This window comes from Bos javanicus, chromosome 26 (assembly GCF_032452875.1).
Source record: "Bos javanicus breed banteng chromosome 26, ARS-OSU_banteng_1.0, whole genome shotgun sequence".
NCBI classification, from domain to species: Eukaryota; Metazoa; Chordata; class Mammalia; order Artiodactyla; family Bovidae; genus Bos; species Bos javanicus.
This window is the reverse complement of record NC_083893.1, coordinates 41,094,496-41,120,773: the sequence shown is the minus strand read 5'-3', so window position 1 is coordinate 41,120,773 and position 26,278 is coordinate 41,094,496. Positions and strand designations below refer to the sequence as shown.

General features: G+C 38.4%; 1 protein-coding gene across 10 annotated transcripts in view; it reads left to right on the top strand.

Moving 5' to 3' along the window:
- Positions 1-26,278, top strand: part of ATE1 (arginyltransferase 1) — a 161,047-nt gene that overhangs the window by 119,507 nt on the left and 15,262 nt on the right. For 8 of the 10 annotated variants that reach the window (XM_061403687.1, XM_061403686.1, XM_061403693.1 and 5 more), the window contains one exon: positions 6-126. The exons of 1 other annotated variant lie outside the window; for it this stretch is intronic. In XM_061403687.1, coding sequence (XP_061259671.1) covers positions 6-126 — 121 coding nt within the window. Of the gene's footprint in view, positions 1-5; positions 127-2,567; positions 13,785-26,278 lie in introns of those variants that run through there. One more of the 10 variants, XM_061403694.1, reaches the window with a different exon arrangement.

Here is a 26,278-nt window from a genome sequence, read left to right as displayed (position 1 = left end):
TTTAGGGTCAGTACAGACCATCAGATTTGCTGTGTCCTGAGACATATGTTTGGGTTCCCATTGAGCAATGCCTGCCTTCACTTGAGAAATCCAAGTACTGCCGTTTCAATCAGGACCCGGAAGCAGGTATGTTTGAAATGGAGCTCAGCCAGAAATCGTTGGATCTGTTTCAGGGTCCTCATGTGTGACTGTGGCCCTTGACGGGGTCCAATAACTTTTGATATAAACATTACAGAGTGTGTGTGAGTGCCTGTGCACAGACGTGTGTGTTTCTAAAATAAGAGACGCTACATGTACACAAAGCAGTCAAACGCTGTGAAATCATGGTTTTGCAAAGAAATGCAGAAGCCTCCTGTGCTTGTGCTACTTACTGACCCAGCTTCTTCCATTTTGGTTGGTTTTCACATGCTTTGAGGGCTGACACCATTATCCATTACTTTGACCGCTATCACAGTGTGTATGAATTGTTCACTATTATTTAGCCAGTGTCAAGAAGATAGAAGTATTGACCAGTTGGACTGAATATAGTTGTGGAATGGTTTCACAGGGGCCCAGGTGGCTCCGATGGGTTTTGTGATGACACTTTCTTGACTTCTTGTCATCTCTGGTGCGTCTTCTCCTGCCCAGAATAACCCCAGCCATATTTTCTCCCTTAATATTCTCCTTTGGATACTGCACACTGGTAGCAGGTAAAGTCACTGAGAGTACAGCCCGGGAGCCAGACTTCCTGCTTTCTCACCTAACTTCATCATCAGCTGGTAAACTGGATATTCTTCAGCAATTTCATCATCTCTCTGGCCCCAGATTCTTGGCCTTCACAATCAAGATGATAATAAGATCTTTCATATTGGACTGTAATAAGGATTAAAACAATCACATTGAGAACAAAGACCCCCTCTTGTTGTGTTGGTGATTGTTAGGCCAATTAACATGCCTCATCCTGTGTAAGCCACCAGCTTCTCCTGCGTTTGCCTTTTTTTGCCCTGAAGCCTCTCTCAGAAAAGACATGGAGGTCTGTTCACTTCCCCATCATCTGAGTACCACCTCCCCTTTACAGCAGTTCCCTCCCCACAGCCCTCCCCACCCTCGCTGTGTATTCCCTGTGGTCCTGATGCTCTCTTGCTCTGTGGTGGATCCATTCAGTTGCTGTCTGTGTCTTCCCCCAGACTGAAGTTCCCAGATATTTCAGTGTGCGCTTCGTTGACCTTTCTCTCAACATAGCCCACCAGAGGAGATGCCCTATGCTTACTTCTTAAAAATACAAACATGTTCCAACTAGCCACCTGTAGTCTAGTCTAAGTTTAGGGAAAAAGAAGGAAAGAGAAATGGAGAGGTCAGGGGAAAAGAAGAAAGTAATTGGAAGAATTAAATATGAAGACAGAGGACAAGGAGAAAAATGCAGTCTTTTTTTTTATTCACATGTTAGGTTTCATTAAAAAAATTTCATTTAAAAAATTGATTTATGTGCCCATATATTTTGTTAACTCCTGGAAAAAGCTGTTATGAATTTAAGAGTGGGCACTTCTTACACATGATGATACCTTAGAATCCAATGAAGAACAGCTAGAGGGACCCATTTGCTAGGCACCAGGTTTTCTAGATGTTTAGTTTCATGAAGCAACCAATGCTTTGTAGTTCCTTCAGCTTAAATTACTGATCAGAATTTCATTCTAAGTTCTACCTCATTGATGAAATAGATTTGTTGCTTAAAAACAAATGTATTGAATTTGTCTATTAGTTTTGGAATCAGGCTCAAAATAAAAGCCAGTAGTATTTTAGAGGAAAGCATATACAGTTGACCCTTGAACAACCCAGGGGCAGGCACCAGCCCTCCACCCAGTTGAAAATCCACATATAACTTAGACTTGGTCCATTCTATCTGCATTCTTGGATTTAACCAACCTTGAATTGTGTCGTACTTCAGTATTGAAAAAATTCTGAGTATACGTGGACTCAAGAAGTTCAAACCCATGTTGTTCAAAGTCAACTGTGCTTAACCACTCTATCCCCTTATAAAAAATTTTTCCCTTTATCTTTTCTCAAGGGCAGGTCAGAGCCAGTCCCTGTAGTGAAAATTGCTGACCATCGTAGTGCATTGTTTCATGTTCACATGCAAAAATTTGTCTTTATAAATTCCTTCCAACTGAATAATAATACCATCTTAAATTGCTTGTGACTCCCAAACTCATGACACAACTTCACCTTCCCTTTTTCTCTCTTGATCTATTCTAAAGACTGTTTCTCTTCTTACATATACTTGGGAGGTTAAAGTAGTCAACAGCCTCTCCCTGTTTTATAAAATTGAAAAGGTGACTGAATGATTTCTGTGTACCGAATGGACAATCAAATATAATGATTCATTCATGTCAATATATTTCGAATTCGTTTTCCAAAGTAAGCACTGATGAGCATTTCATGGCAAAGAAAATTTAAAGTCTCATGTATGCGGGTTTGTCACGTGATGTGTACTATACCTGGTGAGTGAGGAATATACAGCATGTTCCTTTCCTGTAATCTAAGCTACATTTCTATGGTAGTAACTTCAGCTCTTAATATTCACTCTTTAGGATTCATTCACAAAAGTTTGAAGAGTTAATTTTCTTTGATAATTGTACTTCAAAGAAAATGAAGATCCTTTTCCATATGCCGAATCTTTGGGACTTTCTGAAGAACACCGTATAATTTTATCAGTATTGAAGATCACAGTCCAGACACTATTTGAAATCAGACTTATAACCTGTGGTTTTAGGAAATTAAAATGCAGTTACATGCTGGAATGTATTGAGCATGCTGTGAAACATGGTCATTTGAGATTTAAATGGCAGTCTGTGAAAAACTGCTCTCTTCTCTGGGGCCAGCTTTACTTTTACATGACCCAAACCTTGACTTAGAAAATACAGAGCTTAACATGGGCAATATTGTTAGTCGGCATGGTGCTTTTTTCACTAAGATCTTGTTCCTCCTTTGAGCTGTTTCAGTAAAGTTCTCTGCAAAAGGCACAGCTGATCACCATGGGTGTTTGTGAGACAGTCTTTGGCTACAAGTGCATCAGTGGCTACTTGCAAGAAAAATTGCATTTCCCCAACTCTGAATTGCTGAGAATGTCTGGAAATTCTGTTCTTCCCTGCCTTCAACCCACCCTCCTCCAACCCCGCACATTTTGGGGATTTGGGTTCTATGGTTATTTGCTCAGCTAAGAAGCCTGCACATTGATAAAAACCTATTGTATTCACTGCTTTACAGTACCATGGGGGGAGGGGCTGGCAAAGTAAAGTAACTTGGAAAATTTTAAAGAGGTTCTTTTGTTCATAAATAGATCTCTGTCTCCTCTAAACAAGGGATTTCCAAAGTTCCTCAAATGATTTTTAAGTAAACGTGGTAAATTGTTTTTTAAATTAATAGTTGGATATGTATAGACCTGAAAATTTTTGCATCACAATTACCTGTTACTTTTTTGGATTAACTTACTTTTAAAAATGTTTATTGGAAACACTAGTATAAAACCACTACTAAGAAGGAAAATAAAATGATCCATTGTTAATTTTTTAATGATCTTCTGATCTTTTTGTGTGTGTGTACTTAGCTATTTGTATTTTTTAAAAAAATCATGCTTCATTTTGTAGTTATTCGTAATACTTTGTGTTGCTTCTTACTTTTAGTAAAAACTGCTTGACCACTAATATGGTTGATGATTCACCAAACAGATGCCACTGCTTTCGTGATAGACAGTATCTAATACAGATACTTCACAAGCATCACTGAAAGGGTAAACCAGGTGGTTTGGAGTCTGTTTGAGAACCATGATAAGCTGTAATTTGATTTGATTCTTAATGTTGCAGAGTATTGTACTGCCAACTGAAAATTGGCATTTGCCAACTGCCTCTACAAGGATTAAGTTACAAAATTCTGTAGCCACTGACTTTCAACACTCCTGAAAGGAGTTCAGGATCAGGAATGAGGCACTCTGTGCTCTGTGAAAAATGAGTAGAACAGGCCTTCAGATAGTTAGATATTTTTAGGAGAATATTTTTATGATCCCAGTGGAGCCCAATTTTTGCATCTCCTCATATCTAGAAAAGCACTAAAATCAGTAACAGAGACATCTTCTCGCTGCGACTAGCAGCAAACCTTTACAAGATGTGTGCTTGAGTGTACATACCCCTTCACTAGACTCACACCTACTACTGACCGCCCCCCAACCTCTTTGAAATACTGTCTTGGGCTGTATTCCTTGTTTTGCCCCAAATAAAACTTAACTCACAGCTCTGATGTTGTGCTTTTTTTTTCTCTCAGTTGACAGTACTATTTTTGTTGGTAGTAAAATCCTTTTGGTTCCAGATTTATTAAAAAAATTAAAACTTTATTGAGCATATGCTTTTTCCCAAGCAGTGTTCTACTCTGTGTTTCCCTGTTACCTTATTTTATGCTCAGAACATAATTGAATGCTTCACCACTGACCCCTCGGATATTATTTATTACAAAAATGATGTCTTTTAATCAGAAATATAATTTGAATTCAAATGTTACAGTGTAATATTTATATAAGTACTTTCTGTATTTCAGAGGTGCTGATTAGAATCAGCTTTATTTCTGTTTCCACTTATAGTTACAGAAGCATATATTTTATCACAGATTAGCTTTCACTCTCTTTTTCTGTACACGTTTTGAAATATTTGCAAGAAATTTCTTAATTTTTCTATAAGGTAACTAGTAAATTATTAGGATATCGAATTTAAATTTACCATAAAAAATAATAGCCCCTAATTCTGACTTAGTGCTTTTATGCATTTACCCAGGTTATTTCTAGGACACCTAAAGTCTTCCCAGCAGCTGCCAGAAATCTAAACTAGTACAGGAAGCTTTTTCCTAATTTGATCCCCATCCCCTGAAACTCTGAGCCTCCAGATTTTATTTTATGTTGTTTCATTTGTCTCTTTTCTGTCTTTACTCCATCCCCCCTTTTCCCTGGCACTTTTTCTATACCTCTGCAGTTTCTGTCATGGATGCCCATAGGAAAAAGCAAGTCCCACTCTGACTGTCTGTGTGTGTGAAGTAGCCAGGTTCAGAAAGAGCTCTGGCTCATACCAGCTTGCTTGGTTCCTCCAAGCCTGATATCACAGCCTGAATGTTGTGCTTATGGTCCCTCAAAAGAGGATATACCTCAGCCATAATGTCATCCTAATCACTGAGAAACAGTGCCTGTGAGAAAGCAAATGTACTGAAACTTCCTGGGGTCCCTAAAAATGTGCCTCAGTGATAACTTATAGTTAAGGAGACAGTGGCTTTCTAAACCATTTTAGATTTGGGATTAAGTTGTTACTCTTTTAATTCTCCTCTGGGTAAAAATTTTTTCAAGTCCTGATTTGATGTTGACCTACCCATTTGAAGTTGCAACATGAATAATGTTGATTGTTGGATACTTGAAAAAGTGAAAGTGAAAGTCGCTCAGTCATATTTGACTCTTTGTGACCCCGTATGGACTATACAGTCCATGGAATTCTCCAGGCCAGAATACTGGAGTGAGTAGCCTTTCCCTTCTCCAGAGGATCTTCCCAGCCCAGGGATCAAACCCAGGTCTCCTGCATTGCAGGCGGATTCTTTACCAGCTAAGCCACAAGGGAAATCCCTGTTGGGTACTTAATAAGCATAAATTCTTTGTTGCCAGTAAAGACGGTGCTGTTAGATATAGCCAGCTGAAGATAGAATTTATTGTGGCTTACTATATGTCATAAAGAACCATGTAAGCAGCCATGTGTTAGTCACTCAGTTGTGTCCGATTCTTTGTGACCCCGTGGACTGTAGCCTGTCAGGCTTCTCTGTCCATGGAATTCTCTAGGCAAGTATACTGGAATAGGTAGCCATTCCCTTCCCCAGGGGTTCTTCCCGACCTGGGGATCAAACCCGGGTCTCCTGTATTGCCAGAAGATTCTTTATTGTCTTAGCCACCAGGGAAGCCCCATAAAGAGATCAGGCATCAAACCAAGAAAATATGTTTGGAAATTTGGCTCTTATATTTGGTGAATCTGCGGAATGTGTTTTGATATGGAAAATGTAGAAAGTTACGGTCTCTTAATTTTTTTCAGTTTATTCCTTTCCACTTAAAGATATCACTTTATTATTAGTGTATTTTCCCACTTAACTCCTTTTCAAAGATATGCCTTCTTTATTCAAATGTAGTATAGCACTAACATGACTGCTGATTTAAAAATTAGAAGCTACATTTCCCTAGTTTGCATGATCTTTTATTTATTTATTTATTTTTTTGCATGATCTTTTAATGAGGACACTAAGGAGCAAAACAAGTCTTTCCTACAATATTTATGCATAAGAGTAAAGTATTATAGTGTTTTAATATTTGCATTTTCTATTAAAATGTGAAGCTAAGACTCATTAAGGTAAAATTCAACAGTTGTAAATTACTGTTCTCATTTTTAAGAATGTTTTTTAAAAGCCAGTTTTACAGAGAAATTTTTTAAATACTGTTTTACAAATTTTTACCAGCCAGTCTTTACTCAATAAGGCATGTATGTGTGAGCACTAAGTCAGTGACTGATAATTGTTAGAGCCTTGGCCAGAGGGAAACTGAAATACGTCTGAAAAGGTTTGAAAAGCAGACTGAAGATTTCCATTTAGCTATTAAGGAAGTATTTCTCTGATTTCTTTCTTTTTGCTTATGTAATAGAAATAATTTTTTAAATAATCCTTTTGACAGTCACCCAGTTTTCAATATATAATTCTATAACAAAAATTATTTCAGTATAATTCTAAAAGGCTTAAAAATATCATGATACTTCAGAATATGTCTGTAAATGCTAGTGAGGCCTGGTTCTAATGTGTGACGTACGGAAAAACAAAAAGAAAAAATAAAAATCATAATGCCCAAAAAAAAAAAAAAAATGTGTGACACCTTGCTATGCTATTTTGTTTATTGTTTGAGTGAAGACTGACATTTTTTGTATCATGAAGGGATTGTCCAAAATGTCAGTTAAAGAATAAAAATAAAGCCCATATCTGCTGTTCAAATGCTGAATGAACTGTGATATTCTGTTGAGTATGAGACATTGTCAAGTTTTAGTCCTTTATTTTAGATACCACTGAGAAACAATGTTGCCAATTAGACTGTGACTCCATGAATTATAAGATGCATTTGGGTTTCAGAAACATTAAAATGTGTAAAAATGTGGATCTTAACAGAGGAAATGGGATTCAGTCTGTGCCCTCTAATAGCTGACAAAGCCGAGGAGTGTCAAGGAGGCTTGTTTCTAGCTGTTAGGGAGCTTTGTGGCATCTTAATTCTAGGCATTAGATATGTTATACATGGAGAGTATACACACATATCAGAGTTGGAAGACGTTGATATCAGGTGCTTTTATATAAAAATAAGTTTATTGTCATTGGTGATAATAGAGTTCTTTTAATACTCTCATCTAGGTACTTTAGAAAATTTGGAGAAGACATGTAACTACAAAGATATTTTATTGTAATAAAAGTGAAAACTTTTTACTACCCCAAATCATTGAAATGCTTTAAGCATTCTCAATCTCCATACATTCTGGTTGTAAACAAATTTAAAAACAAATTTTTAAACTTTGTTTGATGTTGGAAAGCAGCAATGAAAGGAGAGAATTTAAAAACTTTGCTTAGCCAGTAAATTTAGTAATCTCTGACAGTTAATGGAATGCTTAAAGGTTAAATAAGTAAAGAAAGGGCAAACAATGATATCCCAGAATGTCATCAGCCCTAAAATCATTTGCAGTTGACTGAACATCTCCCTGCCTTGTGAATTATCGGTAAATACTCTGTATTGTGGAGCCTGTATCATGTGATATTCAATCCAGTGCCTCTTGGCTATTGGAGAAACTGACGCAAATGGCAAGTGTGGCAGCCTGAATTTCTGAAATCACTCATACCCAACTTCAGTGTGAGAAGGAGTCGCTGCATTTGCCTGCAAGGTACTTTTAAACTGTTTAGATTCTGTTTTGTGGATGTTTAATATACATTCTCTCTGCAGAAAAATAAGCAAGCTGTAACATGAAGGTATGAGGAGGTCTGTTTATTTTATGAACGTTCTTTCATGTGATGCTGGCAAAATGTTTTTAATGTAAACATGGAAACTGGGGTAGAATTCCTGTTCTTGTAAGAAATGTATTTTCCTAGCTGCCATTCATTTGAAATAGACCTCATTTAGAGCAGAATTGACTTGTTCATGCTTCTGTGGAGTGTTCACCAATAATAAAATAAAATTTGCTGAAAATGGGGAAGACAGTTTTGACACATAGGGAAAGAATAAAGTTACCTACCTCCTAGCAAAATAAGAAAACAGGAATAAAAATCGGAGCGCTTCCAATGCTATAGAGAGAGACTGTCTTAGTCTGATTTCTTTCCACAAGCAGATCTGACACATGGGTTTGCCCTCAGATGATTCATTTGAGAAATTGTCTTAGAGAACGGGAGTAGAGGACTAGAGAGAGTGAACTAGGGAAGGAGGGAAAGGCTAGAAGGCCCTGTTACTGTGTGAGCTACCACTTTTAGGACTGGAGGTCAGTCCTTCTGAGCGCCCTTCTGGTGCGTGTCTCAGAGTTGGCCACCTGAGGGATTGAGGCCTGTCCCCTGGCCGATGGTTGTCTCATTGGGTGTTAACACCTCTGCACTTTCAGTTTGTACTTGTACAAATACAGAGCAGCCTCCTGCGGCCCAACAGGCTGCTGTCTCTGAAAGGCAGAAAGCGAGAGAGACAGACCTTTTGTCCTTCATGGCACTACACGCCACAGTTGTAGTGTGAGTCAGGTGAGGCCAAGGGCTGTAAGAGGCAATCCCAAGAGATGTCTAGTGTAGGCCACCGAAAGGTGCGGAAGGAGGTGACAGGTCTCTGATGTCAGCTGAACATGTCAGGTGCATTGGAGCAGAGAGAGTAAGGACCACAAACAAGTATTGAGTCCGGTATTGTGCTTTATGATGGTGTAAATGACTCATCCCAGCCCTCAGGAATTTAGCAAAGGATACTGCAGCTGTTTCAGTAAAATGAAAAAAGTAGTATATTGGGGGTAATGGATGATGCAGTTAGTTCACACAGCAGGGTCCTCAGCTCCGATTTGGACAGGGTGTGGGAGATGAAAGACTAATTGATGAAGTGATCTAAGTTAGAATTTTAAAAGGAACAGAATCCAAGAGCTCTAGGCAAAGAAGAGCATATTTAGAAGATCTGAGGAGCAGGGGGCACTGCTAGAGTTGAGAGTGGCCATGGGCTTGGAGCAAGGAGAGGCAGCTGATCAGTGCAGGACTTTGTGAATCATTATCCGGAGTTCAGCTTTTTCTCCTGAAAACACTGGAAGGCCATGAAAGGGTTTTCAGCCCTGAGTGACATTAACAGAGTGTCATATCTACTTCACAAGTGGAGAATGAATGGGACTTGGTGAAGATTGGAGGTAGGAAGACCAACTAGAATGGTTTTGCATACAGCACTAAGCAGAAGATGTTGGTGGCTGAGAGAGGGTGGGAATGGTTGGTAATAGGGAGAGAGAGACTAGCAAAGCTCTTCAAAAGTAGGATGTACAGGACTGGCTGGTTCATTGTTGATGATAATGGGGAGGGGAGAAAGTTGTCAAGAGAGTTATGGGTTCTGACAGGAACTGGGTTCATGTTGACTTCATTTCTGAAGTGAGAAGCATGAAGATGAGCAGAGAAGGAAAAGAATAATGGGTTTTACTTTGGACCAGATGAATTAAAGGTGTTTGTAGACATCCGGTAGAGGTGTCGGGAGGTGCCAGCCTAAATCTTCCTCACTGTTGTGATCAGAATACTGAAATTCCACTGTAGTTTTAAGTGCAGCCAAGCAGTTTCAGATAGTCAACTTACTCAGATGGCTCATCCGTAAAGAATCCACCTGCCAACACAGGACATGCAGGTTTGATCCCTGGGTTGAGAAGATCCCTTGGAGAAGGAAATGGCAATCCACTCCAGTATTCTTGCCTGGAGAATCCCATGGACAGAGGAGCCTGATGGGCTACAGCCCTGAGATCGCAAAGAATCAGACGCAGCTGAGCATGCACACGTGCATGCACTCTAGGCCACTGTTAGAAACGTCCCTTTACATTGTGACGTAATACACGTCTCCTTGAATACCTACCTGCTTGCCTTCTGTGTCTGTGTCTCTGTCTCTCTTACACACACACACAGCTGAAACAAAAATATGCTGAACAATATGCATCCTTTCTCATTTGATGCTCCGTAGCATTTTGTTTTTAAGTTTTTTAAATCTTTATTGACTTTGTTATAATACTGCTTCTGTTCTATGTTTTGGTCCTTTAGCCATGAGGCATGTGGGATCCCAGCTCCCTGACCAGGGATCAGACCCATACCCCTGCATTTGAAGGCGAAGTCTTAACCATTGGACAGCCAGGGAAGTCCCACATTTTAAATTTGTTGTAGTTTTTTTCACTCTCTAGGAAATGCTGTTCACAGTCCATTACATTGATTCTGTAACCGTAAATGCCACTCACGATTTGAAACACACTAGTCTGGGAGAACCAAAAGATGAGGGGGCCTAGCGTCTCACTCCATCTCGCCACCAGTTCTATTTTGGTGTACGCAGTAATGGTAGCTGAGACTCGTGGAACTCATATTTCTCAGTCCAAGCCCTGTGCTAAACCCTTAACACGTATCATCTTCCTTCATCCTCACAATGCCTGTCTTGTTCTTTTCTTTAAACCTGCATTCATGAGGCAAACAGCTGGTTAGAGGTAGAAAGGGGTCGGGATGAAGAGCATATATTAGAATATTCCTGTCGCTGAAAAGACTTGTACAGATGACTGACTTCACGCCTCACTGCTATGGTTCATTAGAGGTCTCTACCAAGTGCTGGAGATTGTCCATGGTGGGTACACCCAGCCCGTGGCCCTAAGACCTGGGGTCAGACCAAGGAATGTGCTCACACAACCCAGTTACTCTCTTGAGATGCCATATTTGAGTGACCAGTTACTACCCTGGATAGCTTCAGTGGAGGGCTTCCGGATTGGATATTTGGGGTCTGGCTGATGAAATTCAACTATTGGAAATAATGTACTCGCTCATTGAAAGCCCGAGGAAAGTTCTGGCTCAGCCAAGGACTACATAGGCAAGGGGGGAAAAAGTACACATTTAGAGCCACTTTATTTCATTGTAGTTGTACCTCTCTGGGCTTTGCTTGTTTGTTGCTAACAGGCCTCTTCTCTGTTTCTTAATTCTAGTGATAATAACTTAAATACCGATGTTTCTCATGTTTTCATTTCACCTTTTACTCTTAGGTTCGTGCACATACATGGGCTTTGGGTAGGAAATGTCAGTTGTTTATTGATAAGTGTCTGGTTCTTTCCCCATCGCCTTTGTAACAATACATTTAGACTTAGGACTGCAGCACACATTTTTATATTCCTTTAAAGGAGTCTTCTGTCAATCATGGTCAAGATTTTAATATTTTTATATTTTCCTGGGGTCTAATTTTGTAATTATATTGATCCAATACTCCAAAGATTCTGTCCCTAACTAGCTAGCTACTTAACTGAAAACTGGCTAGAGCTAAACAAAATTCTATTCTATGGTATCACACAATAATATCATTGTTTTATCATATATGATCTAGCAAACCACACAGTCATATTCCTTATTTTTAAAACAACTCTCCACTTTTATTTTCAGTGTAACTGTCTTTGTCTTCCAAATGGCCGGTTTCTGCAGATGTGTCTCCTTGGACAGACTCTGGACTGAAATACTATGCATGGTGACTCTATTACACAAAGATGCTTGTTAAAAAATATTTTACTCTAAATAGCTATTATTTGAATATGCTAGAGAAAAGTTAAATAAGGATAATTTGTGTTTTCTTCTCTTAATTCCTTTCTAGCTCACTCAGTCTCAAGTTGCATAGATAATTTCTTTGCAGACCACAGCAGAGTCATTTAATGCAGTCTGAGCCTTAGTGTCAAGAACTCTTGAGTTCTGATTTCACAAATCTAAGTTAAATTCTCTTCTTAAAGAAAATCTTTCTCTCTTCCAAAGAGTAGGTGGTGAAGTGTGACAGTGCTTATGAAAGAATGTAATGAAAGTACTCCAAAGGGCTTATGCAGTTTAAACTTTCTCATTTGCATTTTTCTCACCTGCCATCTATACCAGCCTTAACAATGCAGAGCAAATTATTGCTCTTATGGAAACTTTGATCTTCATTTTATTTATTTTAAAAATTTATTTAATTGGAGGCTAATTACTTTACAATATTGTATTGGTTTTGCCATACATCAACATGTACGCCACAGGTGTACACGTGTTCCCCATCCTGAACCCCCTCTCACCTCCCTCCCCATACCATCCCTCTGGGTCATCCCAGTACACCAGCCCCGAGCATCCTGTATTATGCATCGAACCTGGACTGGCGATTAGTTTCACATATGATATTATACATGTTTCAATGCCATTCTCCCAAATCATCCCACCCTTGCCCTCTCCCACAGAGTCCAAAAGACTGTCTCTTTTGCTGTCTCGCATACAGGGTTATCATTACGATCTTTCTAAATTCCGTGTATTTGCATTAGTATACTGTATTGGTGTTTTTCTTTGTGGCTTACTTCATTCTGTATAATAGGCTCCAGTTTCATCCACCTCATTAGAATTGATTCAAATGTATTCTTTTTAATAGCTGAGTAATACTCCATTGTGTATATGTACCTCAGCTTTCTTATCCATTCATCTGCTGGTGGGCATCTAGGTTGCTTCCATGTCCTGGCTATTATGAACAGTGCTGTGATGAACATTGGGGTACACGTGTCTCTTTCAGTTGTGGTTTCCTCAGTGTGTATGCCCAGCAGTGGGATTGCTGGGTCGAATGGCAGTTCTATTTCCAGTTTTTTAAGGAATCTCCACACTGTTCTCCATAGTGGCTGTACTAGTTTGCATTCCCACCAACAGTGTAAGAGGGTTCCCTTTTCTCCATACCTTCTCCAGCATTTATTGCTTGTAGACTTTTGGATCGCAGCCATTCTGACTGGTGTGAAATGGTACCTCATTGTGGTTTTGATTTGCATTTCTCTGATAATGAGTGATGTTGAGCATCTTTTCATGTGTTTGTTAGCCATCTGTATGTCTTCTTTGGAGAAATGTCTGTTTAGTTTGTTGGCCCATTTTTTGATTGGGTTGTTTATTTTTCTGGAATTGAGCTGCAGGAGTTGCTTGTATATTTTTGAGATTAATTCTTGTCAGTTGCTTCATTTGCTATTATTTTCTCCCATTCTGAAGGCTGTCTTTTCACCTTGCTTGTAGTTTCCTTTGTTGTGCAGAAGCTTTTAATTTTAATTAGGTCCCATTTATTTTTGCTTTTATTTCCAATATTCTGGGAGGTGGGTCATAGAGGATCCTGCTGTGATTTATGTTGGAGAGTGTTTTGCCTATGTTCTCCTCTAGGAGTTTTACAATTTCTGATCTTACGTTTAGATCTTTTATCCATTTTGAGTTTATTTTTGTGTATGGTGTTAGAAAATGTTCTAGTTTCATTCTTTTACAAGTGGTTGACCAGTTTTCCCAGCACCACTTGTTAAAGAGATTGTCTTTAATCCATTGTATATTCTTGTCTCCTTTGTCAAAGATAAGGTGCCCATAGGTGCGTGGATTTATCTCTGAGCTTTATATTTTGTTCCATTGATCTGTATTTCTGTCTTTGTGCCAGTACCATACTGTCTTGATGACTGTGGCTTTGTAGTAGAGCCTGAAGTCAGCCAGGTTGATTCCTCCAGTTCCATGCTTCTTTCTCAAGATTGCTTTGGCTATTCGAGGTTTTTTTTGTATTTCCATACCAATTGTGAAATTATTTGTTCTAGCTCTGTGAAGAATACCGTTGGTAGCTTGATAGGGATTGCATTGAATCTATAGATTGCTTTGGGTAGTATACTCATTTTCCCTATATTGATTCTTCCGATCCATGAACACGATATATTTCTCCATCTATTAGTGTCCTCTTTGATTTCTTTCACCAATGTTTTATAGTTTTCTATATATAGGTCTTTTGTTTCTTTAGGTAGATATATTCCTAAGTATTTTATTCTTTTCATTGCAATGGTGAATGGAATTGTTTCCTTAATTTCTCTTTCTATTTTCTCATTATTAGTGTATAGGAATGCAAGGGATTTCTGTGTGTTGCTTTTATATCCTGCCACTTTACTATATTCATTGATTAGCTCTAGTAATTTTCTGGTGGAGTCTTTAGGGTTTTCTATGTAGAGGATCATGTCATCTGCAAACTGTGAGAGTTTTATTTCTTCTTTTCCAATCTGGATTCCTTTTATTTTTCTGCTCTGATTGCTGTGGCCAAAACTTCCAAAACTATGTTGAATAGTAGTGGTGAAAGCAGGCACCCTTGTCTTGTTCCTGACTTTAGGGGAAATGCTTTCATTTTTTTACCATTGAGGATAATGTAATATCAGGCAATTCCAGCAAAGGAGAATTTTCCAGGTCAGTAAAGTTAGAGGGTATGAGGAGGGAGAGAATTAGATATGATACTATGATATACTGACTAAATGTTAGTAAGTATATTTGAACTATTGTCCTTAATTTGTGATATCCTTGTCCTTTAAAATAATGAATAATGTTTTCAGAAAAAGTCTCATGGAGTCTAGTGATTATAAATTGATCTTTTTATAATGTCTCTTTTAAAAGACACCTGAGTATTAAATTCGTTTTGTGAATCCTTTGTTAAAACAAAGGCTGTTTGCAATGCACTTAGTCACCATATTATATTGTCATTTTAAAAATTAGAATTTTTGAACATGTTTTCTGAAGCACTTAAAAGTGCATTCAAGAAGGCAAGTAAAAGCAGAAGGCGACCAACCGTTTAGTTTATTTCTGAATTTGGAACTAGTGCTAGAATTTGCTTTGGGAGATAGTCCTGGCCTTAAATGGCAAGCTGTAGCCATTTCTTTCATAACTATTTAAATGTGTAACTGATTCAAGACTTATGAAGAAATACTTAGGTTATAGGAAGAGCTCTTAAAAATTTATTTTAAACTTTTAAGAAATTGAAATTAACTTTAGAAAGTCTCAGCTTTTAGGGACTTGTGACTGTGTAGCTGAGCAACATGAAGACAAGACTTGGTGTCCATGTCAGAAGCTAGGGTTGTGGGGCTCACAGGAAAAAGACCCAGGAATGTCCTGGAACAAAGCAGAGTCTCTTCTTATGCTCTTGTTGTCCATAGGTTTTATGTCTTGATGGTAATATTTTGTGGTAACTGGCTGCTGGTTAGCTTGCTTATGTGATGACAAGAAAGGAGTTTTAATGTTTTTATTACAGTAGCCCCTCCACCTTTTCATTGTTAAAACATTTTGCTTCAAAGTAGGCATTTTCAGTGCAATGAAATGAAAAAAAAAAACAAACCTGGAGCATTAGATCATTTGGGGAGATTTGAGTTAGCAGGTAACAAATGGATTCCATCCTGAGCAAATGTGAGCTAGTGCAAACCCAGCAGAAGGTCTGAAGTGCATGGGACTGGATGGGTGGCACAAAAAAGGGCTGGAAGAGCCTCATAAAGGTTAAAGCAAAAACACCAGAACCTGGGTAGCTATAAGAGGTTAAAAGAAAATATTTTTCCTTAGAGCAAGAGGGTAGTATACCGGAAGACATGTGGCAAAGCTTATTCCGTTCCATACTTTTTGTTTGTCACCTCGGAGAGGGGAGCTTGCTTTGTGTAAGTAGTTGCGTGTTCTAGTCTGGTATCCAGAGGTAACAGAATTAAAAGAGACAGGTGATGATGGGACTCCGTAACCAAGCTTTTGAGCAGCAGCAGAGCAGCCTGTAGCTCGTGGCTTTCTCCAAAGAATCTAAATTCTGGTCAAGCAGCTGACTTTGGCTGTGAGTCACCGTTGGGTTTGGGCCCAAATTCCTCTCTCCAGCCACATCATCGCTTTAACTTTGCAGGTTCTAAAAAATCTGGAGCATGGGTATTCTCTACTTGTCTCTGGAATTCTCGGCCTCTCTGGAGATGCAGACATAGATGCGTCCAGAATGTGAGGCAGGAGACAGAGCCTTTCATTCCAAATGAGCCAGAGGCATTTTTGATAGGTTGTTTGCATTAACATCATTTCCCTCCGTTTTATTGTGGTTAATTGACGGGAGTTTGACGAAGATTTCGGATACCACTCTCGTTCTAAAAGTGGATCAACCCCCAAAGCCCAATTTAAAGCTGTTGTGACCTGATTAATTTTAACATTTATTACACATTCAGAAATGAAAGAAAACAATCCAAAAATGATTTGAGAATTCAGACATTGAGTAATCAACATGTGGTACTAATTAATGAGAGAGCTGATGAAAGTCGGGTAGCTGCTCTGAAGATAGGTCTCTGTTGCTTGTCTCTGAAGAGTATGAGCTTAGGATCAGCAGCATGAACCACAGACATTTACTCGGAGCCTACCCGGTGCCGCAAATCATATGTCTGTGTATCCTCAAAGCCCAGGACATGTGGTGTCTGGGCTCTGGTTCAGTTCCCACCCTTGAGGAGTTCACTGTCAGGTTGGAAAGACCATCCACAAACAATGCTAAGGAGCAGCTAGATTATTGTTCCTATAAATAAAAGGGTTTTTTTTTTTTTTCTGTATTAAAAAACACTTTTTGATGAATGTGTCAAGTGGCTGATTGTGGTAATCCTTACACGATGTATGCATATATCAAAACTTTGTGTTATATACATTAAGTGCAGTTGACCCTTAACAACTCAAATTTGAACTAGGAGTGTCTACTTATATATGGGTTTTTTTCAGCAGTTAATAGTGCAGTACTGCACTATACAAGGTTAGTTGAATCAGAATGAACAGAACACAAATAAATACAGAACTAATAAGATACAGAACCTTGGGTACAGGGGAACCATGTATACAAAGGGACAATTATAATCAATACTTGTACTTTTGACTGTGCAGAGGGTTGGTACCCCTAATCCCGCTTTGTTTTAGGGCAACTGTATATACAATTTTAATTTTTATTTCTCAAATACAACTTAATAAAACTGGGAGGAGATGCACCACTTTTAACTGGTCATAATTAAGGAGAAGATGCTAAGGTGACATTAAGATGGTTTGCAGGAACAAATTGCTGGAAATCTTAACTGTTTTCCCAAGCAAAGGTGACAGAAGAATAAATGAGTACTGCATGCGTTTTCCTTGCTAATTGTTTTCACGTATTAAGCTTATTGCCCATTCCATTTTGGCTTCTAAATTGTGAGAACAGTTAGAAATGAATAGATAGACACGTAAAATCTCTGCATCTTTTACAAAGGACATGAGTTGTGCTTTCTCTAATTTGTTTGCATAAAAGATTTTGGAAACTGGAAAATGTTGCTATAGCCATTACCTCTGTTCATTGACCTTTGTACTCCTACTGTTGTTTGAGATTAAAAATAAAACCCTGAAGTACAGTTGCATGTCTTGAGAAAGAAAAGCTGTAGAATCCTGGGATAAGCTGGATTGTGGCTGGTGACTCTGGACCTAAAAAGAGGAGCTCCCTGCAGTCTTTCTTCCTAGATAAGCATACCTGTGTTTGTGTTAAACATGGTTCGTAACTTAACCCAGCAGGTCATTATTATTTTGACATTCAGAGGATCACAGAATTCACAGTGGGGAGAGATGGTTGTGTGTAACTTGCCTTCACTCAGCTCAGCCTTTTGTTAAGGTTTTTGAGGGATCTAATTTGATGTTTTGTTTTGTCTGTTGGCTTTTTTTTCTTCCCCCTGACAGCCTTGGTATCATTTGCTCATGTTAAATATTACTTTATTTTTAAAAATTTTTTGTAAGCTTAATCTAGTTAAGTGCCTTTCTTGTAGATATCCAGGTTTGCTTTAATGGTTTGAGTGTTTGTATGAAGTGAAGTCGCTCAGTCTCGTGTCCGACTCTTTGCGACCCATGGACTGTATCCTACTACTAAGAAATTTTAGACATACATTCATTCATTTATTGAAAAAATACTCAAATTTCATTTTGAGATAGCTCTTAACTGCAGTAGATAAATGGAGAGTCCTGATACCAATAAGACTCTTTTTTCAGTCAAGAAAGTATCTTATTCCCCTACTCATCTTTAATAATAAATGACTTAAGAAAATCAAACACAATAAGTTATTAAATCAGATCAGACTTGTTAAAAATTGGCTTTATTGATTAAAGTATTTATTTCATAGCATTGTTGTTGTTCAGTTGCTAAGTTGTGTCTGATTCTTTGCGACCCCTTGAACTGCAGCACTGCAGGCTTCCGTGTCCTTCACTATCTCCTGGAGTCTGCTCAAACTCCTGTCAATTGAGTTGGTGATGCTTTCTCATCCTCTGTCTCCCCCTTCTCTTCCTGTCCTCAATCTTTCCCAGCATCAGGGTCTTTTCCAATGAGTTGGCTCTTTGCATCAAGTGGCCAAAGTATTACAGCTTCAGCTTCAGCATCAGTCCTTCTAATGAATACACAGTGTTGATTTCCTTTAGGATTGACTGGATTCATCTCCCTGCTGTCCATTATAGCATTGTTTGAATTTTAAACCACAAAGAAGTAATTGATCTTTAGGTTCAAAAGCAAGCAGTCTTAAACAACATGATACATAGTGAAACCTGAAATATTTTAAGTTTGTATATAAAGCACTACAGTTTTGCTTTTTTTTATGAAAATCAGTAGTCCATGGGGTCGCAAGGAGTTGGACATGACTGAGCGACTGAACTGAACTGATGAAAATCAGTAAATTTTGACAGCTAATCTCAGAGGGTATTAGGAACTTTCGTGCTAAAATAGGTCTTCCCTGGTGGCTCAGAGATAAAGAATCCACCTGCAGTGCAGGAGATGCTGGTTCCATTCCTGGGTCAAGAAGCTCCCCTGGAGAAGGAAATGGCAACCCACTTTAGTATTCTTGGCTGGGAAATCCCATGGACAGAGGAGCCTGGTGGGTTATAGTCCATGGGTTTGCAAAGAGTTGGACACGACTTAGTGACTAAACAGCAGCAACAGCAAGATTGTCTCCAATTTAGGATTGTTACCCCCCACCCCCACCCCCACCCCAAATGCTATAAACATTTGTTATACAGGTTTTTGTCTTAGACTTTAGTTTTTGTTTCTCTGGGCAAAATGCTTGGGATTGTATGCTTACCATACGATTGTATGCTTACCATACAATTGCAGCGTTGTATGGTAAGTTGTATGTTTTTAAGAAGCTGCCAAACCATTTTCCATTTAGTTATTGCCAAACTAAATGCCAGACATTTCTAAAGTGGCTGTACCATTTTATATTACCACTAACAAAATATCAGAGACATAGGTTGTTTACATCCTTGCCAGCATTTGGTTTTGTTACTGTTTTTAAATTTACCTGGTCTAATAGATGGGTCGTGGTATCTCACTGTGGTCTTTGTGTTTCCTTATGAGTGTTGACCTTGAATGCTTTTTCATGTACTTATTTACCATCCAGACATCCCCTTAGGTGAGATGTATCCTTCCATCTTTTGTGCATTTTCTAAATGGATTGTTTCCTTTTATATTGTTGAGTCACAAGAGTTCTTTATATGCTCTAGATACAAGTCCTTACCAACTTGTCTTTTCATCCCTTTAAAAGGTTTCACAGAGCAAAAGTCTTAATTCTGATGCAGTCCAGTTTTTTCTTTTATGTGTCATGCTTTTGGTGTTATGTCTGAGAACTCTTCACTAAGTCCTAGGTCTCAAATATCTTCTAAAACTTTTATATGTTTACATATAGCATTTAAATCTATGATCCATTTGAGTTAGGGATTCCCAGGTGGCTTGGTGGTAAAGAATCTGCCTGCCAATGCAGGAGACGAGGATTCGATCCTTGAATATCAGGAAGGTCCCCTGGAGGAGGAAATGGCAACCCACTCCAGTATTCTTGCCTGGGAAATCCCATGGACAGAGAAGCCTGGCGGGCTACAGTCGGTGGAGTCACACAGAGTCGGATGTGACTGAGCACACACTTTAGAATTTCAAATAATTTTTGTATAAGGTGTGAAGTATAGGTCAAGATTTAATTTTTTGTTTATGGATATTCAGTTATTCCAACACTGTTGAAAACTTCTTCCTCCACTTAATCACTTAATTGCTTTTTTTTTTTTTTGAAGTAAAATATTGATTGGCCTACTTGTATGGGACTTTCTGGATTCTCTGTTACATCATCAGTTGATGTCATCATGTGATTTTTCTTCTCTGTAGTAGATTATGTTGACCGGTTTTCGAATCCAGGATGCAACAGCCTGGCATCCCTGGAATAAACTAAACTGCTAAATTCTGTTTACTGACATTTTGGAAAGGATTTTAGCATCTGTATTCATATAGGATACTGATTTGTAGCTTTCTTTTTTGTACTGTCTTTGACTGGGGTCCACTCTCTTTTACTTTCTGAAAGAGGTTGATAAAATTAATGTTAATTCTTTTTTGTTTGGTAGAGTTCTCCAGTGAAACCATCTGGGTCTAGATATTTCTTTTTCAGGAATTAATTGCAGGTTCAGTTTCTTCACTAATTATAGAAATAATTATTTTTTATTGCATAAGTTGTCACAGTTTGTGTTTTTTGAGGTTGTTGTCTAAAAGTTTCCTTTCTTGCTAGGCTTGTCTCTTTCCTGGTCATCTGGTTAGATAGAGAAGGCTTTTCTTCTTTCTTTTGTTTTTTATTTTTTTCCTTTTTGTCTGTATGTTGGTGTTTCAAGTTTACCAGCTTTTCCAGTATGCCATCTGGAATAAAAGGGCAAAAAAAGAAAACTCAGGAAGTTCACAACCATGTCCCTCCTTGTGTCAGAGTCCCTACTTGCCTGTCACCTTCTCTCACTTTCAGTGTCTTCTTAAGTTTATTTTATATATGATGCTGTCCAGGGCTTCCTGTAGTACTTAGTGGGACAATAGGGAAAAGTAGATTGTTTCACCTTTCTGCGAGTGGAAGCTCTTGTCTTTTATTTAATTTTTGAAAAGTCCAAAGGACTTTTTTTTACTAGTTAGGAATTTTTAAGCTATCATTCTTGTTTTAGCTGTGTATTTCTGACTGTATCTTGAAAAATATTAAACTTTATAAGTAGCTCATCTGCAGCAAATAGATAATTGAGAAAAATCTGTTAATGTATTACCTGGGGTCAAAATTGAACCTAATAAAATCTGATCCAAATCTTATAAATGGACTTTTTATATCACTGTACTATTACTTCCTATATTAACTTACAGAAAGATTAGAGCTGCCAGTTTTAAGTCTAAAACTTCAAAAAAGGATTTAAAATCAAGTTTTAAAAGAGTAGATCTGTGACAGTAACAAAGCACATTTATGATATAGATGGTTCCACTGTGACAGTCTTTACTATTAGGCTTTGATGGTCTTAAATGTTAGATGGGCTTCTAAGGGATCCTCAACTTCTCTCTTTCTCTCATCTATCATTAATATACTGGCTTTTAGTCTCCCCAGATTCATTTTATCATATGAACAAATGAAGTTAAATAGAAACCTGCTATCTTCTAATATAAAAATAGTGAATCAGAACATTATTGTACTATGATATAAAATGACCACTGAGTTGGTTTTATCCGTGCTTTATTTGCGCTGTTATTAAGGCACACCTGAGTGTTAGGCTCTCCATTCTGAAATTTTAATGGAAGCAGAGATGAAAAGTGTCCTTATGAATGTGGCCATATAGGATTTTTACTGCTACATCCTTGTGAATTCTTTTTTTTTTTCCCCAAGTAATTCTCTGTGCTGAACAATATTTTAAAAGCCAAGAAGCAAGAAATTGTTACTATACCCTTATATCCATGCAGTAATATTTTTTAGGGGTTATGTACTTCTGACTACTTGGGGAGGGGTCATTCTGCACCATTATCTGTAGGCCTCACTTCCGGGTACTGATGATCCTTGGACATCAGCATTTCTTAAAGCTTCTCGTGTGATTGTAGCATGCAGCCAAGATTGAGAACCACTGCACTAGAATTTGGCTTACTGTATTGAATGTGTTCTGTTGAGAGTCTGAAATTTCCCGTCATTAAATCTTAACATTTAAAAAAAATTTTTTTTATTAATAGACTTTTAAAAAAGTCTATTTTAGGTCTGCAGAAAAACTGAGTGTGAAGTACAGAGTCTCTGTGCTCTCCAGTAGTCCCCCACTCCCTGTTTCCCCTGTTATTAACATCCTGCATTAGTATGATACATTGGATCAATATTGGCTTATCAATTATAATATTATTATTAACTGAAGTGCAGAGTTTACATTGGGGCTCATTCTTGGTGGTGTGCATTTTCTGGATTCTGAAGAATGCATAATGACACGTATCTATCATTGTGTTACTGTGCAGAGCAGTCTCATCGCCCTGAAGAGCCCCTGTGCTTCCTCATTTGTCTCTCCCTCCCCTCCCAGTCCCTTAAGCCAGTGATCACTTTACTATCTCCATAGTTTTGCCTTTTCCAGAATTTCATATAGTAATGGAATCATATGGTATGTAGATTGGCTTCTTTCACTTAGTAATACGCATTTAAGTGTCCTTCATGCCTTTTCATAACTTGATAATGCATTTCTTTTCATCACTGAATGATAATGCATTGTATGCATGTACCACAGTTTGTTGTGGTACATTCAACCTGTTGAAGGAAATCTTGGCACACATTTGCTTCCACATTTTGCAGTTAATGGGCTTCCCTGTGGCTCAGCTGATAAAGGATCCGCCTGCAATGTGGGAGACCTGGGTTCAATCCCTAGATTGGGAAGATCCCCTGGAGAAGGAAAAGGCTACCCAGTCCAGGATTCTGGCTTGGAGATTTCCATGGACTGTACAGTCCATGGGGTCACAAAGAGTCAGACAAGACTGAGCAACTTTCACTTTCACTTTGCAGTTAATGAATAAAGCTACTGTAAACATTTATGTGCAAGTTTTGTGTAGATATGTTTTCAGCTCCTTTGGGCAAATACCAAGAAGTACAACTGCTGGATTATATGGTATAAGTATATTTACCCGTTCTTTTTTAATGGTTGCATACTGTGATATGTATTATTGATAATAACTCCCCTCCCCCACTGATGAACATTTGTTTATTTTTAAAATTTAAGTTACAAATAATACTACAACAGAGTTTATACATCTTTTTTGCACACATACTGATATTTATGTAGAATAGACTCCTAGAAGTAGGATTGCTCTGACCAAACAATGTGAATTTGCCCTCAGCCGCACATAATATTATCAAATCTCCCAAGGCTCACAGAAGTTTTGGCTGAACCTGAGGATTTGGAGGTCGGACTTGGAAGTGGTAATTGAATCCATGGACGTGGATGAAATTTCCTAGGGAGAAAATGTACAACAAGAAGAAAGAGCGATCTAGAACAGAGCACTGTGTAACTGCCCACATTTAGCAGTCAAGTGAAGAATTGCCTTGGAGGTACGAGAATAATCAGGGTCAGTGGTGTCAGGAAAGCAGAAGGCAGAGTGGGTTTCAAGGAGGAGGAAGCGGTTCTCTGAGTTTACATTTTTCTGAGGATGATGAAGACCGCCTGTGTTTTTTGTGTTGAAGGTCAGGGGAGACCCTTTGACCTTAGTGAATAGAGGGAAGGTGACTAAAGGTACACGTTGAAATAACCTATGGAGTGAGTGGGGGTGAGGAAATGGCCAGTAATGTAAATGTTCTTTAAAAAAAGGTAGTCTAAAATAACTGTAAGAAAAGGTAGAAGTCACAGAGAGTTTTGTTTTTGCCAGATGGCAGAGTCTTTAGCTTTTGTGAAAGTTAGTGTAAAGGAATTAGTAGAAAAGTTCCAGAAAGTTCCAAAAAGTAACACTTGAACTTGCTACTCGCCGGCAGCTATTTATATAGCATCTATATTCAGTTGGGATTTATAAATAATCTAGAGATGATTTGAAGTATATGGGAGGGTTGTGTGGCTATGTGCAGGTGCTGCCATGTCTTATATAAGGAACATGTGCACCCTTGCAGTTCGGTGTCTACTGAGGGTCTTGGAACCAGTCCTCCATGGAGGCTGAGGGATGACTCAGGGATGGAGCTGAGATCAAGAATGAGGATGAGGGCAGATTTCTGGATTGAGACCTTCGGCAAAGAGAAGTGAATTTGTGTTTGCCCTCGTGGTAAATATTGTAATTTCATATTTGATGTTATGCCCCAGGAAATTCTTAAAATTTTGTTTTTGCTGCCTGAAGCTGCTTTAAGAAGTTTCTAACGTAATTCCCTGGCAAGGAATCAAAATCAGCCCAATGCCAGATTCACTTGAAATTAATATTATAGCTAACTTTCATTGTAATTGAGAATTTGACTTTGTAACCAGTGAGGTCATTACCATCATGGTAATAGCTTTCATGGGCTATCAAATATGGTGGAATTTAAAGGTATTGATTTAGAAAAAACTTAATTTGTCCAACCAAGTGAGCAGCATGGATCCTTAAATGAACTGATTCTGTGTATTTGAAAACTAAAAAAAAAAAAAAATGTTAGCTATTATTCATATATTGACATATTAAAAAATAGTATTAACTTTTGCTTTGCCCTGTTTCAGAACTGTACTTAAGATTGTTATTCTTGATAGCTAAATTTCCAGATACTATGAAGCTGGTAAGGATCTCTAACTTGCCAGAAAAGAGAGAATATGAAAATGCCTCAGTAAGCTGGAGTGATGAGAATATATTAGAACAAAACTTAACAATGAAAGAAGTAAAAATTTAATGCTTAGGTTTCAAAAAGACACAGATACGAGGGATTATGATGGGAGGCTGAAGAATATAATATAGCTTAGTGTTAGTCGCTCAGTTGTGTCTGACTCTTTGCAACCCTGTGGACTGTAGCCCACCAGGGTCCTCTGTCCATGGGATTCTCCAGGCAAGAATACTGGAGTGGGTTGCCATTTCCTTCTCCAGGGGATCTTCCCAACCCAGGGATCGAACCCAGGTCTCCCGCATTGCAGGCAGACACTTAAATCTCTGAGCTACCAGGGAAACCCATAATATAGCTTAGTATTTGTTAATTTTTTAATATGAAATAATTGCAAATTTACGGAAAAATTGTAAGACTAATACAAAGAACTTCTGCATGTGCTTCACCCAGATTCCCTAGTTGTTAATGTGTTTCCACATTTTTCTTATCATTTCCTTCCTTATAGTCTGTATTTTTTTCTGAATTATTTGAGGGTAAGTTGTTATAGTCTCTTGAGCTGTTATCCTTAAATACTGCAGTGTGTATTGCCTGAAAACAGGTACAGTTTCGTACATAGAGTACAACCATCGGAGCCGGGAAAATAGCATTGATATGTTACTACCATCCAATCCACAGACCCTATTCAGATGTCACCGGTCTTTCCGATGATGTCCTCTGTAACACAAAACACATACTCACGAACCTCCTTTCCTTTCTCTTTCTGATCCAGAGTCAGGTTGAGGTCAGGGGCTGTGTCTATTGTCATGTCTCATTGGTCTTCTTTTCTCTGTGTGCTTTTTTTCCTTAGTGTGTACGCTTGTTTTTTTTATTACCTTGACATTTTTGAAGAATTCAGCCCAATTACTTTGTTGACTGTCCCTTAATTTGTGTTCATCAAAGGTTTATAACTGGATTCAGGTTCAGTAGTTTTGGCAAGAATATCCTGGGAGTGATATTGTGTTTTTATTGTGTCATCTGAGGAGGGGCACCTGCTGTGGATTCATCTGCTGTTGATTTACCTCACAGCCAACAGCTTAAGTTTGTATCACTTTGTAAAGTATGTAGGTGCCATCTCTATAAACTTGATAAGTTATTTTGTATATTTTAGTAAATAATTATTTATAGGGAGATGCTCTGGGACAATGTAAATATTTTACTTTATCAAATTTTACATTCATTGATGATTATTATTTGAAATAGCTGCCATATGATTTTTCTCCTTCAGTCATCACTTCTACTTTTCTTAGTTGCTATTCTACTATAAGAAAGCTGTCCCTTTTCCCTGTTTGCTTGTTTATATCAATGTGGACTCAAGGAATCCTAATATTTTGGTCAATTTATTATATAACCTTCTTAGCTTAGTTGGTAAAGAATCTGCCTGCAATGCAGGAGACCTGGGTTTGATTCCTGGGTTGGGAAGATCCCCTGGAGAAGGAAATGGCAACCCACTCCAGTATTCTTGCCTGGAGAATCCCGTGGACAGAGGAGCCTGTCTGGACCACAGTCCATGTGGTCGCAAAGAGTCGGATGCGACTTAGCGACTAAGCCACCACCACCGTTATATAACCCACTACTCTCATTGTTTACTTTGAATGCTCAGATTGTCTCAGACTTGGCCAGCAGGCGCCTTT